At 41.6% G+C, this 14996-nt stretch overlaps 1 protein-coding gene across 3 annotated transcripts in view; it reads right to left on the reverse strand.

Annotated features, from left to right (window-relative positions):
- Positions 1-1098: 1098 nt before the first annotated feature.
- The window catches only part of PRLR (prolactin receptor), a 156157-nt gene continuing 142259 nt past the window's right edge, over positions 1099-14996 (reverse strand). For all 3 annotated transcript variants that reach the window (XM_014781582.2, XM_087443177.1, XM_087443178.1), the window contains exons 4-10: positions 13929-14061; positions 12353-12522; positions 8462-8631; positions 6933-7074; positions 5537-5636; positions 4951-5020; positions 1099-3086 (exon numbers count right to left, since the gene is read on the reverse strand). In XM_014781582.2, the coding sequence (XP_014637068.1) occupies positions 2082-3086; positions 4951-5020; positions 5537-5636; positions 6933-7074; positions 8462-8631; positions 12353-12522; positions 13929-14061 (1790 nt within the window). In that variant the 3' untranslated portion in view covers positions 1099-2081. The remainder of the gene's footprint in view (positions 3087-4950; positions 5021-5536; positions 5637-6932; positions 7075-8461; positions 8632-12352; positions 12523-13928; positions 14062-14996) is intronic.

Below are 14996 nucleotides of genomic sequence, written 5' to 3' on the forward strand. Positions count from 1 at the left end.
TGAAGATTTTAGTAAAATGTGGATTTTGATTCTGTAGGTCTGGGGCAAGGGGGCCGAGACTGCATTTCTCAGCAGCACTCAGGTGATGCCGATGTGTCTGGTCCTCAGACCATACTTTGAATAGCAAGGATCTAGGGGATTGAATGAATTTGGGCAACTTTCCCAAATGTTCTCCTCATTCCTAAGATGTTGTTTACATATTGGGAGAATACAGCCTCAGATCAATTACTTTTACAATTCTGGAATTACTTTTGCAAGTACTTTTGGAATTCTGAAAGTGTTCACTTTCAAACATCAGGCCACATCTGACTCCAGTTCCTATCAACATGGGCTTGTTGGGGTGGAATATTTAACTCACAGAGGTGAGCTCACGTTCTCTGTGTGAGCAGCCATGGAGAATGGATTTGGCATCAGGCAAAAAAGAAAAACAGAGGGAGGCAGTTCAATGAGTCATGGATGCTATCTTTAAAATGGAGATCCAGGTTTCTGACCACGCTAGGGAGCCTTGTCCTTGGAACTGACTTGGAGATTCTCACTACCATACCCTGGCCTTTGTAGCTGTTCCCACCACTCCACAGATGCCTGGTTTCTTGGAACTTTTATTTGGACACATCTGACATGAGTGCTGTCTCTGCCTCTGCCAAGATTTTGCAAATGGATCTACTCCAGAGAGATACTTACTCCTGGCTTTGCTTAAAATTTCTTTGCTGCCCAAGATTGCTCAGAAAAACAAAACAAAACAAAAACCCTCTCTCTGAAACAGTATGTTAGGCGTTACCACTCTCCTTTTTCATGGCTGCTTTGTGAAGATTCACCCAGAGAAGAGCAGAAGCCCCAGAGTAGCCCAAAACTCATAGGTGAAGAAATATCTGATCACTGGAGAGCCCTGAAACTCTAGGTTGGCGGTTGTTGTTTAAAGTAACCTGGAGATAGAAATTGAACACTGTCATCAGCTTCATATTCCTCAATGGGCTTTGGGTTAGTATGGCATTTTACTCCACAAACAGGGACTGCATATACTACTATGTACTGTAAATACTCATTATAACCTCACAGCAGAAAATACCAAGGACCCACTGAATACGTAAACAGCTGTACTGGGAAGATAGAAAATAGTCTTTTATTTTACCTAAGTGATAGAAAAATAGTCTTCAAAAATACATTGTTAAACTTACGGGTTTATATTAAAGTAGAATTTGTATGTACAGTAAGGCAGTATTTCCATTAGCATCCTGCTGTGATTATCTTTTAAATTAAAGTTAGTCTTTTGGGATCTTTTTTTTCCACTAAGAGAAGACTAGGGTGTATAATAAATTATCTATCGTGCTGAAATAAATCAGGAAAACATTTTGGAAGGATTCTCCACATGAATCTTATTTGCCTCTCATGTAAGAAAATTTTACTTTCCAAAACTATATTCTCTAGAGGCTTTGGAATGAAATACAATTTAGGGGAGAAAATCCATGCTTAACAAGTTCAAACTATTTTCAGAAAAATTGGAGGCATCATTTTTACTTGCATATCATCAATGCATCACTAAGGTATTAGGAACCGATGTAAACAATTTTTTGGGTGTTCTAGAATGCATTCTTTCTTTAAATGTGTCTTAGTTGGTTCATTCTAATAAAATGCAGAGGAATACAAAGGTTAAGAAATTGGTTTTCATGGCACTTTTCTTATATCTATCATCTTCCTGTGGTAAACAATTTTGACTATTTCATTTCTTTCTGTCATGTGCTAAACCATGAAAGCCTTTTCCAGAGGATATACCTATTGGCACTGTCCGTCAAGAATACTAAGCAGTGTGCTTTTATTTCATTGAACATATCATTTTATAACTAATAGCAAAAAGTAAATCTACAAATCACAGTGAGGAAACAAAACAATTTGTTCTGGAATTAGCTGTTGGAGAAAGAGGCAGCTGGTTGAAAATGGAGCATGAAGAGGAGTGAACTGTGAGTTTTAGTAGTGTCATTCTAACCACATTCTTGAGCATTCTCTAGTAGATTGCATTTCATGTATTCTGTAGTGTTACCTGAAGAAAAATCACATTTTAACCAATCCTTTCATTAATCAAGCTGTCATTGAAAGGAGTGCATAAAATCTGCAGGATCCAGGTAATCCAACCCGCCTGGCTGGAGTCTGCAGTTGCTTGGTGTCGCGGTGAAGGAGGCCAGGTCTTTCTGCAGAAGGGGCGGCGGAGCCTCCTTGGCTGGTTCTTCAAACAAAGCCAGGTTTTGAGCTCTCGGATCCTGCGTTAACACGAGGATGTGGTTATCCATCACCCGGGACACCTTAGCGTACTCCTTACTGTGTTCAGGAGCGCTGGGTTTCTCTGTCTGGTCGCTGTTCTCTTTCTGTTTCAGGAGAAATGATAGTGCTCCATCTTTGTTGACCTTGTGAATCTCCACGTAATCCAAGGGTTTAGCAGAGATAAAGGGAGTTTTCTCCTGGGGCAGCAGCCATGCTGTGTCTTGGTCAGTCTTGGAAGGAAAGCTTTCCACCTCTCTCTGCTCGGCTGCCTTTCCCTCCCCTCCAGTCTCAATGGTTTTTGAGGATTTTAAAACATGTTTGTCTGTTTTGTCCAACAAAGTGGCTGATGCACCTGCTGTGCCCATGGCCAGCTTACCTACATCAGCGATGTTGTGGTAAGAAGATCTGGGGTTGTGTTGGCTGGGGGGCTGCGGCAAAGGCCATGTTGAAGATTTGGATCCATCAACGTGGAAATAGGGGATTTTGCCCTCCAAGCTTGTGGGGTCCCAGGTGCGGGTAACATTTGTTTCGGGATTCTTTGCCTTCTCAATGCCCTCAGGGGTGTGGAATGTGGAGGGCTTTGCCTGGGGTTCCTCACACTTTTCTGACAAAAGAGAAGGGCTGTCGCAGCTGCCCCGGCCAGAGTCACTGTCAGGATCCAGGTGTGTGGGCTTCAGACCTTGATCCAGGTGTTCTTTTGAATGGGCTGGCATCAGCTGCTGGTCCTCGCTGTCATCCACTTCTAAAAACTCCACCAGCAAGTCCTCACAGTCAGAGGTGGGAGGGAAGTCTTGGCACCCCAGGGCACTCAGTAGTTCTTCAGACTTGCCCTTCTATTAAAACACAGACACAAGGAGAGATGGCTGTTAGCTTCACAACATTCCAAATCAGCATTGCAGCCCAGCCCGAGTTCATGACCACAGGCCTGTGGGATGTGGTAACAGCCTACCAGAATCTCCCAAACTTCAGACATTTGTGTACCAGGCTATCAATAATCATCTCCTGGACTACTATTCATCTAATATTTTCCTTTAAGTCAATTCATGATTTTAACTTAGTCTCTCGCTAAGCAATAATGAGTTCAATGGGCAAGTAGTATATAATATAATAAACATGTAACTACTAAATAAGAAAAGCTTGTGAAACATCTAAAACCACAGTGCTCATGCGTGCATGTGGCACTTGGGGACTCACTGGCTCTGTTACATGGTTGCTGGCCTCCTAACCTCCTCCACCCCTTTCTCGAGTCTGGCAGTGGTAACTTGATTCTTGTCTCTTCCTTCTCCTCTCCCTCCTCCACTTCCTGCTTGTCCCTTCCCCTCCCCTTCCTTTTCCTCCTATGCTACTTTTGCCCTCTCCTTCGGCTCCATTTCCGCTTCTTCCTCCCCCTCTCTTCCTGCTACCCTATGTTTTCTCCCTTTCCTCCTATTCCTCTTCCTCCTCCTTCTCCTCTCTATTCTTCTCCTTCTCCCCCTCCTTCTTCCTCCTGCCTCCTCCTCTTATTTTCCACTCTTCTTCCTGATCCTCTGACTTAGATCAGGTACCAGTGCCTAAATCTTGACTCCATCACTTATTAAACGGTATTGACTTCAGCAAGCTGCTCTATAATCCTCACTTTCTCCATTTGTAAAATGGTAATAATATACCCATCTGGGACAGTCCTTTTGAAGATTAGAGGTAATGAGAGTAAGAGTACAAAAACATTTTTTTTGACACAAAGGGTAGTTATTTTATCATTAAGTCTCTGTGGCTACAAGGTCGAATTTCAAGCTAGACAGTAGTTAATTTACTTAGTTGAGACGTTCGTGCTGGTTGTTTCAAGGTCAGTGCTAGTGACTGGAGAGTGAGGTAAGAGCATTGGATCAGGAGCCCAAATTCCCAGGCTCTACTGCCTGCCCTCATATTTGCAACCAAAGTGAACACAGTCAAGCCAAGTTCTCTGGGGCTCACTTTTCACATTTTTGAGCTGTTGGCCTCACAGTGGCTGGGTAAAGGGATATAATATGCAGTTCACTGTTTTTATATACATCAGTATTAAGTTTAAGATCAAATGGAAATTATATATTTCAACGTGGAGAGAAATTTAAAATGTTCTAACCCATCCTTTCATTTGAAACACTTAAATTTAATTCCCTTTTGACTAAAGTGGGCCCTGGCAAACATCAGCTCACTGTACTGATCCAGTGTCAACTAAGTGCTCAAAATGAGCAACAATTGCAATAGAATGGTCTGTTACTATGGCCTTATGTAAGGAATATTCAAGTGGAAACTTTTACCAAAGTATGATGGAGGAGGTGGTGGTGGTTCTTTGTTTTGTGTTAATCAAAATAACAAAATTAATAAAAATCAATTAATCAAAATTAATCAAATTAATCAAAATTCACCCTCTTTCTAAATTATGTGCACAAAATGTTTATCTCTGTGCTTCTAAACAGACTTGGTAAATCTAGCAAGTGTTACTATGTGTTTTCATGTTTTCTTGGCTTTCTCTCCTTGCCCTCTGACATTTGGTGCCTGATGGTAAGTACCCTCATGCCTCACACATCTTTCTAGAAACACACATGTGGAAGAGGAAGGACAGCTAGCCAAGGATGACTGACCTGGCCAGGCTGAATTGATGGGGATTGTGTGCGCATGTGTAAAGATAATTATTACAAAGCAGTGAGTCATACTACGTTCTCCACCTCTGGCACTTACCTCTAGCAGATGAGTATCAAATCCTTTTATTTTTGGCCCAGGAACTGGTGGAAGGATGCAGGACACCATGCTATAAAATAATTTGTGAGGTAGGATAAATGACTCATTTTCTCACTTTGTAATGTTTGAAAGATTAGTATTATCTCCAAAGAGCTGCTACATGGACTATGGTAGATACTATTTAGAATTCTGGGGACATATGAAACTAACAATCAATGGTGAAGACAAGTAATAACTATTGAGGCCTACACCAAAATTAGCTCTGGTTAATTGAGGAGGCTAATTCTGAAATTAGTGGATTATTTGGACTATTTGATTCTCTTGATTTTTAGCTGCTCTTGACAGATTTTTACTATTTTATAACTGTGAGCCTCAGTTGGATGAAAAGAGCACCAGCTTCAAATGAATCCATTCTGCTACTTTTGCTAGCACCGATAAAGATTTTTGATGGATGAATACATAGCAGCTAATGGCTAAAATGAGGTGCTTTAATTATCTCTAGGTGTCCATCATCTTTGTAGTGTCTTTTTTTACCCTTATTCCTGACAACCATGATTGGGAGGTGGATAAATAGACAGTGAAGTACCTATAGCCCTTCAAAGCCACTGCCCAGACCATAATCAGACAGAAGACAGCAGAAAGAACGGCCACAAAGATCCACACGGTGGTATCTTTCATGGTGAAATCTAAAAAGCAAACAGCCAGAAAGCTTTGATCATATACAGCATCACTAAAAACAAATAAACAAAACTAATGAATGAAACTTTTGAACACAAGAGTTTTTTTTTCCCCCTACCTACACCTTCTTCAATTTGAACAGTAATCCAAACAGAGAAGCATCAATGACAGGTTTAATTTTTTCCAATATTATTAAATTCGAGTATGTTGCATATATTTTACAAACTTCAAAATCTAAAAATTTCAAAATTCTTTTACACATTATTTTATTTAATCCTTAAAAAGGAAGTCCAAGACCACATGATCAGTTGCAGGAATAATAATAAAAGCTAACATCTATTAAGTTCTTACTAAAAGCCATCAATGGTGTTAAGCTCTTTACATACATTGCCTTGTATGTAAAGAAGAGGAAACTGAGGCTCAAAGAGTGATTTACCGATGGGCAGGTAACTATAAATTTGCAGTCTGGGATTTGAACCCAGGCCTCTGCCTCTAGACTCTGTGCTTTTATTTAGTAAGAGCCAGGGCTGGACCAGATGCATGTGTAAGTCTTACACAACCCACAGTTCAGTGCTCTTTCCAGTATGCCAAGCCAGGGCAAGCTCTGACACTTTGGCCAGGCACGTTTCCAGAAGAGCTAAGCATCGCCACTTAGTTCTAGGCAAGACCTCTAACTTCAGAGAGCCTCAGCTTCCTCACATTTAATTTCTAATGGTAACTATATTCTCTTTCAACATCTGAGAGGGTTGGGAGGACCAAACAAGGTAAAGATTTTGTAGACTGTAAAGTGCTTTAGAAATGCAAGATGAATCATTCTCTTGTGGAATGCAAGCTGCCATGTTCAATGGCACTTAGCCAGAATTGAGTGCCTCTTATATACCGTGCCTTGACTAAGAGACCAACATGTAATCGACATCAGAGACTGAAAATCAGTGTATGCCTTTGAGATGAGATTCCACCTTACAAATTCTGGGAGAACTAGATGATGACCTTGACTAAATAATAAGGATGTGGCAGATGGGGAGGGCAGAACGACTGACACTCAAACCCTCTGAGACATGCCAAGCTCATGCCTGCAGCCTTGTTTTAGAAACTGGTCCTCACTGACAGTGACCCAGGGAGCAGTGCTACACTTCCAAATGTCTTTGTGTCAGGTGGAGAGATGATAAAGCCACCTCTACTCATTCTTCTGGCTAAGGGTCAAAATAGTTTCTGCATTAGTAGTTACTATATGCAAATTTACTAAATTCATTCTGTTTTAAAAATATTTAGGAATTTAAGCAAAAGGTAGTCGAGACGCTCACCATTAGCTATCTGGATGGAGCTCTCTGGGCTCCACTCACTCCAGAATCCATGATCTGGCTTGCAGCGAACCTGGACAAGGTATTTCTGTCCTGGATATAAGCTGAGAATCTTAAACTGAGTCTGCTGCCCAGCGAAATGAATCTAAGGAGGAAGAAAGAAAACAGAAGTCACTCTGATCTATGTTATAAAGAACGAGATTTTTTCCTTAGATAATAAACTATTAGAGGAGTGAGGCCAAATGATTAGACTTAGTAGATACCCTGTTCTCACCATTCCACCCTCTCAGCGCATCCCTTCCTCCTTGTAAACATTGCTCACATAAAAATTAACAAGTTTTCTTTCTGTCTATTTGGAATTCTATTTCAGAAAGACAAATATTCTGTTTCCTACTCCTCACTTTTTAAATTCTATTTTATGGAAGGCAACTGGTAATAAAATTGGAAAATTGTTATTTTGTACACTCTAATGAAGTAATTGATTAAAGGATTATTCATGGGTATAAAGCCACTAGGTGGAAGAGAACAGGGCATTCATGTATGTTAATGCAATTGTGCACAAATTAAACCTGACTCTACAATCAAGGGATCAGGCTGTGATCTCCCTAATTCAGGGGTCAGTTTTAGCATCATTTATAGTAGGTCAACCAGATGGTGTGTGTCTCCTCATATGATGCAATATGAAGCATATAATATCACCTCTGAGGTATTCTTGCCAAAAATTGTTTAGCCTGAACCTAATCAAGTCTTTAGATCTAATGTCTGGCTACAGGAAATACAGGGGCAGAGAAATTAGCTAAATGACCTCACAAAGAACTAATTAGAAAAATGCAGAAGGTGGGACATTCCATGGGACAAGTGGCCCAGTCTCCTGAGCACATCAACATTGAAGGAATATAACAACCAGCCACAATGTGTGGTCCTGGAGTGGATTCTGGTTTGGTCAAACTAGCTGTCAAAGATATTTTTTGAAGCAATGGGGGAAATGAAAATTTAAATTGGCTATTAAATGATATTAAGAAATTTTCATTAATTTTCTATATGTGATCTTATTATTTTGGCTATGTTTGGAAATGTTCTCTTTTTAAGAGAGACCTATACTAAAGTATTTAAGAGTAGAATAACATAATGCCTATAGTTTACTGTATTATGTCTTTACAATGAAGTATTTTAAAGTGAATAAAAATGCCATTGACCATGGACTGGTTACACTGAGATTTTTTTCCTCCCACTTAGTGCCATTTAAGTACTCTTATAGGTGTCTAGATCTAAGATATTCTGAGGGAGGTAGGTTGGAAATCTTGCAGAAGAGGCTGTTCAGTGCAAGGAACTAACCAGCCCCAGGAGAGCTGTGGAGATGAGCCCCCATCAATCCCAATGGAGAAGGCCCTTCCACATCTGGGTGGGTCACATCAGCATCAGGAGGGCAAGATAGTGGCCCAATAATTAGGAGGAATGACCTACTCTCAGTTGTGAGGGCTTCATCTTTGCCAAAGGACATGGTTCCTTACAAAAGCTTCTGGTTGACTCACCTCCCACTCAGCTGATTTCTCGGGTTTTAATCGAATTTCATACTGGAGTGTGAGCCAACCGGATCTTACATCAACCAGAGTGGGTGGAAGCCATTTCATCCACAGATAGGGTTTTCTGTCTTCTGGCTGTTTTAATTCCAAAGTCAGGTTCACAGGAGGGTCTGGTTCAACTGTAGATATGAAAGAAACTCCATATTTAGTAAAAGTAGTACTTGAACACAGAACTATACAACTGAGAGGCAGCTCTCTCTGCTGTTTCACTCCACCACGGTTATGAGACACTTTGCATTTGATCATTTGCATTTGATTTGCTTGATCAATTGAGTTGGGATTAGGTTGAAGAAAGTGAGATGCCTAGGGCGCAAATTTTAAGGAGGTACAAATGCCAATAAGCACATGAAAGATGCTCAATGTCATTAGTCATTTGGGAAATGCAAATCAAAACCACAATGAGATACCATTTCACACCCACTAGGATGGCTAGAATTCAAAAAATGAAAATAACAAATGTTCGCAAGAATGTTGGAGAAATTGGAACCCTCATACATTGCTGGGGGGAATGTCAAATGGTACAGCTGTTGTGGAAAGTTACTCAAAAAGTTAAACATGGAATTATCATATCACCCATCAATTTCACTCCTAGGTATATACACTCCAAAACTGAAAGCAGGTGTTCAAACAAAAACTCGTACATGAATGTTCATTGCAGCACTATTCACAATAGCCAATAAGTGGAAACAACCCAAATATCCATCAACTGATGAATGGATAAACAATACCTATAAAATGAAACATTATTCAGCCATAAAAAGGAAGTACTGATACATGCTACAACATGGATGAATCTTGAGAACATTATGCTAAGTGAAAGAAGCCAGACACAAAAGACCCACATACTGTATGATTTCATATATATGAAATATCAAGAGTAGGCAAATCTATAGAGACAGAAGACAGATTGTTTCAACCACCAAAAGTGGTTGCTTTGGGGCTGGGGTAAGGGGGGGAATTCAGAGTAATTGCTTAATGGGTATGAAGGTTTCATTTGGAGTGATACAAGTATTCTGGATAGTGGTGATGATTGCAGAACATTGTAAATGAAGTCATACCACTGAATTGCACAGTTTAAAATGGCTAAAATGGTGAATTTTATGTTTTATATATTTTACCACAATTAAAAAATATTAAGGAGGCACTTACTCTCAGCTTCCTTCAAGTACAGGTCTGTGAGTATCTGTCTCCTTAAGAGTGAGATGTCTAGGGCGCTGGCTTACCTTACTCCAGTCTCAGTCCTGCTTATCAGTAATGTTTTCTCTATTCGTTTATTACCTCCTCAAATCAGGCTCCACACCAGGTGGGATAAGAGCGAGTGTAACTACAGTGTGCTTGGCATTATAATCTATAGTTGCCTAAAAATGAACTTTAGAAAATGTGCCACTAATCCTAATATTTTGTGTTACTAAGTAAATACCTATGAAAGATTACTTTATTTTTTATTTATTTATTTTTTTGGTGAGGAAAATTAGCCCTGAGCTAAGACCTGTGCCAACCTTCCTCTATGTTGTATGTGGGACACCACCACAGCACGGCTTGATGAGCGGTGTGTAGGTCCACGCCTGGAATCTGAACTTGTGAAGCCTGGGCTGCCGAAGTGGAGCCAGCGAACTTACTCACCACGCCACCAGGCCAGCCCTGAAAGATTATTTTACGTGTACTTACTAAATAAACATCAGTTATTTAATATAAGTTTTAAGTTAAACATAATGCTGAGAAAAGCCTCTGATCAAAAGATATTTATACAAAAGTATAGGTAAAATGTTTGGGATGAATCTGTTAAGCAAAGTTTCTCAACCTCAGCATTGCTTGTATTTCGGGCCAAATAATTCTTTGTTGTGGGGAGCTGTCTTATGCATTGTAGGATGTTTAGTGGCATCTCAGACGTCTACCCATTAGATGCCAGCAATACCCCCTGCCCTCCTCCCTGGGTTGCAATAAACAAAAGTGTCTCCTCCTATTGCCAAATATCTTGTGGGAGGCATAAGAGCCCCCGGCTGCGAATCACTGCTATCAAGTGTCTTCAACATAGCTAAGTATTACTCAACGGCAAGAACAAAATGAAATCTGTTTCTGAGAGATGACCTGCCAATGTTGTCTTTCCATGCTGCAGGTTTCTACTGGTTGAGAGTCAAGTGGATAGAGAGTCTATCACAGTTCACACTGATTTTTTTTTTTTTATAATTTTATTTATTTATTTCCTTTTCCCCAAAGCCCCAGTAGATAGTTGTATGTTGTAGTTGCACATCCTTCTAGTTGCTGTATGTGGGACGCAGCCTCAGCATGGCCGGAGAAGCGGTGCACCAGTGCATGCCCAGGATCCGAACCCAGGCCGCCAGTAGCGGAGCGCGTGCACTTAACTGCTAAGCCACGGGGCCGGCCCCACACTGATTTTTAAATGAACTTCCACGGCCTGTTGCCAACACTGTATGCTTCAGGGTTATATGAGCATAACATGGACACTTTCTTTGTTATTTTGAAAAATATGGTCCAACACATTCTTCCACCAGAGAATTTGTTCTCTGGAGTCAATGTGAATTTGATCACTCAATGATTTCACTTTTCCAACCTACTACTCTTCAGTGATCCCATGTTTTGTGGATCACATTCATTATAGCAGTTGCTCATTTCAGAACTTCTCTTGCTTTTACTATTTTGCCCTCAAATAATAAATATTTTAACATTTGAGGACAAGGCAATTCAAGAAAGAGCCCACAAAAAAGGAATTACTTGGCATTTACCATCTTAAAGGCTTCATATCTCAAGTAAATTTATATGACTGGAATTTATTTTATCCCTACTTGTCAGTGGGGTTACCTTTTTGATTTTCTTAAATTAACATCAAATTCAGTTTCCCCCCTCATGTTCATTGCAATGATTTGCTGGGGGGAGAAAATATTCAAATGTGTAGCAGTTGGTGTTACAAGCTTTTCTAGTTTTTAAGGCTCGACCACTGATAACATGCCAATGAGATAACATGCAAGTGAATACTTGAGGGGCCTAGCCTGATTTTCCCTGTTGGGTGGTGTTAGGTAAATTAGGAAGATGTGGGTGATCTTGAACCTAATTAGCTACCCCCTAGATTATTACCCAAGGTGAGGACTGAACCCAGTCTATTGTTCTAAGATTCCCTTTGTCATCCCTGCTAAACCATACAGGCCACTACAGTTATGCTCGATGGCACTACAGCTCAACGTTGAGCATGCAAAGCAAGAAGCAGCTCTCAGGCTGACTTTGTTTTACTTTGCTAATGACTTCTCCAAACACTGTACCTGTGTTCTTGGCCTTTAGCCTGCTGCTCAAGTAGCACTATTTATTCCTCAAATTCTTTATCTTTAAATAATAACTCCAGTTGCTAAGAAGCATATGTATGTCGAGAATTGAATTTGAGGCAAAGCAGTTGGTGTAATTCCTGTGAGTGTAGAAGCAGATGACCTCCTTCTAAGAGCTGCTACTCCGTGGAACACCTGTCTTCCCCGGGGAGAGAGAAAAGAAATCCCAACTTGCCAAGGGAGAAGGGCACATCGGTTGCAGGAGGAAGGCTAGAGGGAAGGACTGGTAAGGAAAGAATAAATAGAACATTCCTTCTGGGTGCAAGAGGACGAGAAGAAGGGTCAAGGGAAAGCACAGAAACACAAGGACCCGAAGTGCCAGTGCTACTGTCCTGAATGACTAGATAAAAATTGGTTTAAAATATTCAGTTGACAAGGATATTGTGAATTTTCTCATCTTTCCTTTTGGGGATCCATCCAAAAGCCAAGAAGACTAAACTGAGCTTGACTACTGGTAAATCCATAAAGAAGTAACGAATTCCTCGCCTACTGCCCTTCCCCTTACCTATGTATGTCACGTCCACATAACGCGGATCTGAGGAACTGCTTCCCATCTGGTTCGTAGCGTTTACTGTGATGATATATATTGTCCATATGGAGGTGTGCTTCTTGTTAAAGTAACAGGAGTTGGGGCCACCGGTTTTGTAGTCCGGACATTCATGGGTGACTGTCTCTCTGCAACGAGTAATATATCCAAAGTCAGACAGTAGTAAAAAGAATCTAGATTTTTTTTAATAGATCTATATGGCTGGCTTTTGGGGATCAGGCATTCCAAATGCAAAACCAGAGCTGAAGAACAGCTCCCCAATCTTCTGTGCCATGTCCGCTCCAAGCTGCCTATGTCAGCTGGGATTAAGACAGGGAAGCGAGTGCTGGAGAAGTGGGTGGGAGGGTCACATTAGGGCCTCAATGACTCTGCTTCTCATCAACTCTTGCCTTCCATAGGTTTCTGTGAACTATGTGATATATGTTCCCTGCCAATAAACACTTGAGCTTTCAACGGTCAAGGCACCACCATACCCAGGGAACTGCCATTGGGTCATCTCAGGAAATAGGACTTTCTCCTGCATACACACAATGGGGGGCAATGCACAATACAGCATTTATTGCACCTATGTGTTGCATTGTGTTTCATTAAAAAAAACGCTAAAGGGGGTACACACTGATGTCAGTGTATTTCAGATTGCACTGTCAGCCACAGAATGAAGTGACTGTGAAAGGACATGTTTCAGGCCCAAGAAGCTCATTAGGCTGCTCACATTTAGACTGACGGGCCTCAACGCAAGACACACCACACAGGTGTGGAGGCTTATTCCATTTTGGTTGGCTGTTTGAGTTCCTGAAATCTGTTTACATAATGCCCCTTTAGGGCCCAGAAGGGTTGACAGCTTTGTGTACAACAAAGTGCATTCATTGGGAAGTGGGCCAGCTGTTGCTACCAGTAAATATCTTCATCACCAGGGAAGGATACAGCTCTCCCGGGACTCCCAGGAGGGTCTCACTGTGAGTATAACAAAATCCTCACCCAGAGATGACCTTGTTTAGTCCACACTGCAACTTTAGCTCCAAGTATGCCCTCTGGGAGACCATGGATCCTGGATCAGCAATTTGCTTTCCATATAGGGCTCTTTATTTTCTTAGACATGAAACAAGATTGAAAAGCTAGTGTACTATGGGTTGTCAAGAATTACATGATAATCCCCTTATGTTGCAAAGGTAATGATTACTGAAAAAAAATTAAAGATGACAGAAGGTTTACAGATGAGTATCTAAAATTAACTATCATTTAGGAAACCTATATGTGACCTTGGGCTGCAACCTAAGCTTGCAACAGGCAATGGGAACATTGCTATATTGCATTGCCGCAGTGGCAGGTGAGCTTACGCACACTGAGAGAGCTCCTCAAGGACATTAACAGGAAAATGTGGACATGGTGTTCAAGCCCCTTCCCCTAGTGGTATGAGCTTTATTAGTGTCAATCCAGGGAAGTGTGGTAATGCTAACTTGGAACCAGGATCCCTTTGGTCCGGAGAGTGAGAACACTCGTGTGAGGCTTGATAGGAGAGAAGAGAACTTTTTACCCTTCCTTGTGGTAAGTCAGCGTGTAATTGGTAGGAAGTCCTCCCTGGGCCCCGGGCTTCCACCAGCAGGTGAATGTTTCCTTTTCGGGAGAACGACATTTAATGATCTCAGGTTTTCCTGGAGGCGACTGTCCTAGAAAAAAGCCAGAAGACGCTGGAGTCAATATTAAGGTGCACTCAACCATTTGACCATTCTGCTTGTGATAGAAGCGATTGATGAGACCAGGCCGGCGATGAGGTCTCGGGGTGAGTATGCCTACGGGTGAGGTGCTCAGAAATGCCAAAGCATTGGCATCCAGCGACATTCCTCTGTGGGCTGCCCTGATGTTGGCAGGACTAGGAGAGAGCTTTGCCGTGGTGCGTGTGTGTGTGCGTGTGCTGGGAGATGGAGATACCAGCAATCTAAATCAGTGACTAACTGTAATATTTCAACAAAGAGTGAGCATCAAGAATGAGATGGATACATACGGATTGAAGAGTGTGTGGCCCTTCTGTCATCCCACGGAGTCTATAAAGCTGACACCCTCCCACAGCATAAAGGTGACCATAAAATGAATTCTCCCCCAGGCACAAGTGTCTTCCTGAGGACGATTTGCTGATACAATGCTCTCTGGCCATTCTCTACTCTGCTCGCTCATCTCCATCTCTCTGCCAATCCCACACAGTGAACTCAATCTCCGATCTTTTGTTCTCTCACTGTATCTGCTTCCTGCCCCTCTCCCCTCCTCTCTCCTTTCCTTTCTTTTTTCTTCACTTTTCCTTGATTCCATTCAGCTTTGACCTGTGACCCAGTCTCACCGCTACCTTCCCATTCTCCTGCCTCCCTTTCTGAATCTTGGTTTTTAGTCTCTTTTCTCTTATCTCTCCCCCTCTCTCCTTGGGCCTTTATGTGGTGAGGTGGCAAAGGGCTTCCTTGTAATTCTATGATTCTGTTTGGGGTAGGAGGCATGGTAAGGTGAGGGAGTGGATAGCTGTTCTCCTGGTTACGAGCTACGAGGATTATCTAAGAGCTGTATCCAGGCCCAGCTGGAAGACAGAAGGTCTGAGTGGGGTACATGTGGAAAACAC

The sequence above is a fragment of the Ceratotherium simum genome, chromosome 18 (assembly GCF_057802395.1).
Source record: "Ceratotherium simum simum isolate JZ-2026a chromosome 18, ASM5780239v1, whole genome shotgun sequence".
In the NCBI taxonomy this organism is placed as follows: Eukaryota; Metazoa; Chordata; class Mammalia; order Perissodactyla; family Rhinocerotidae; genus Ceratotherium; species Ceratotherium simum.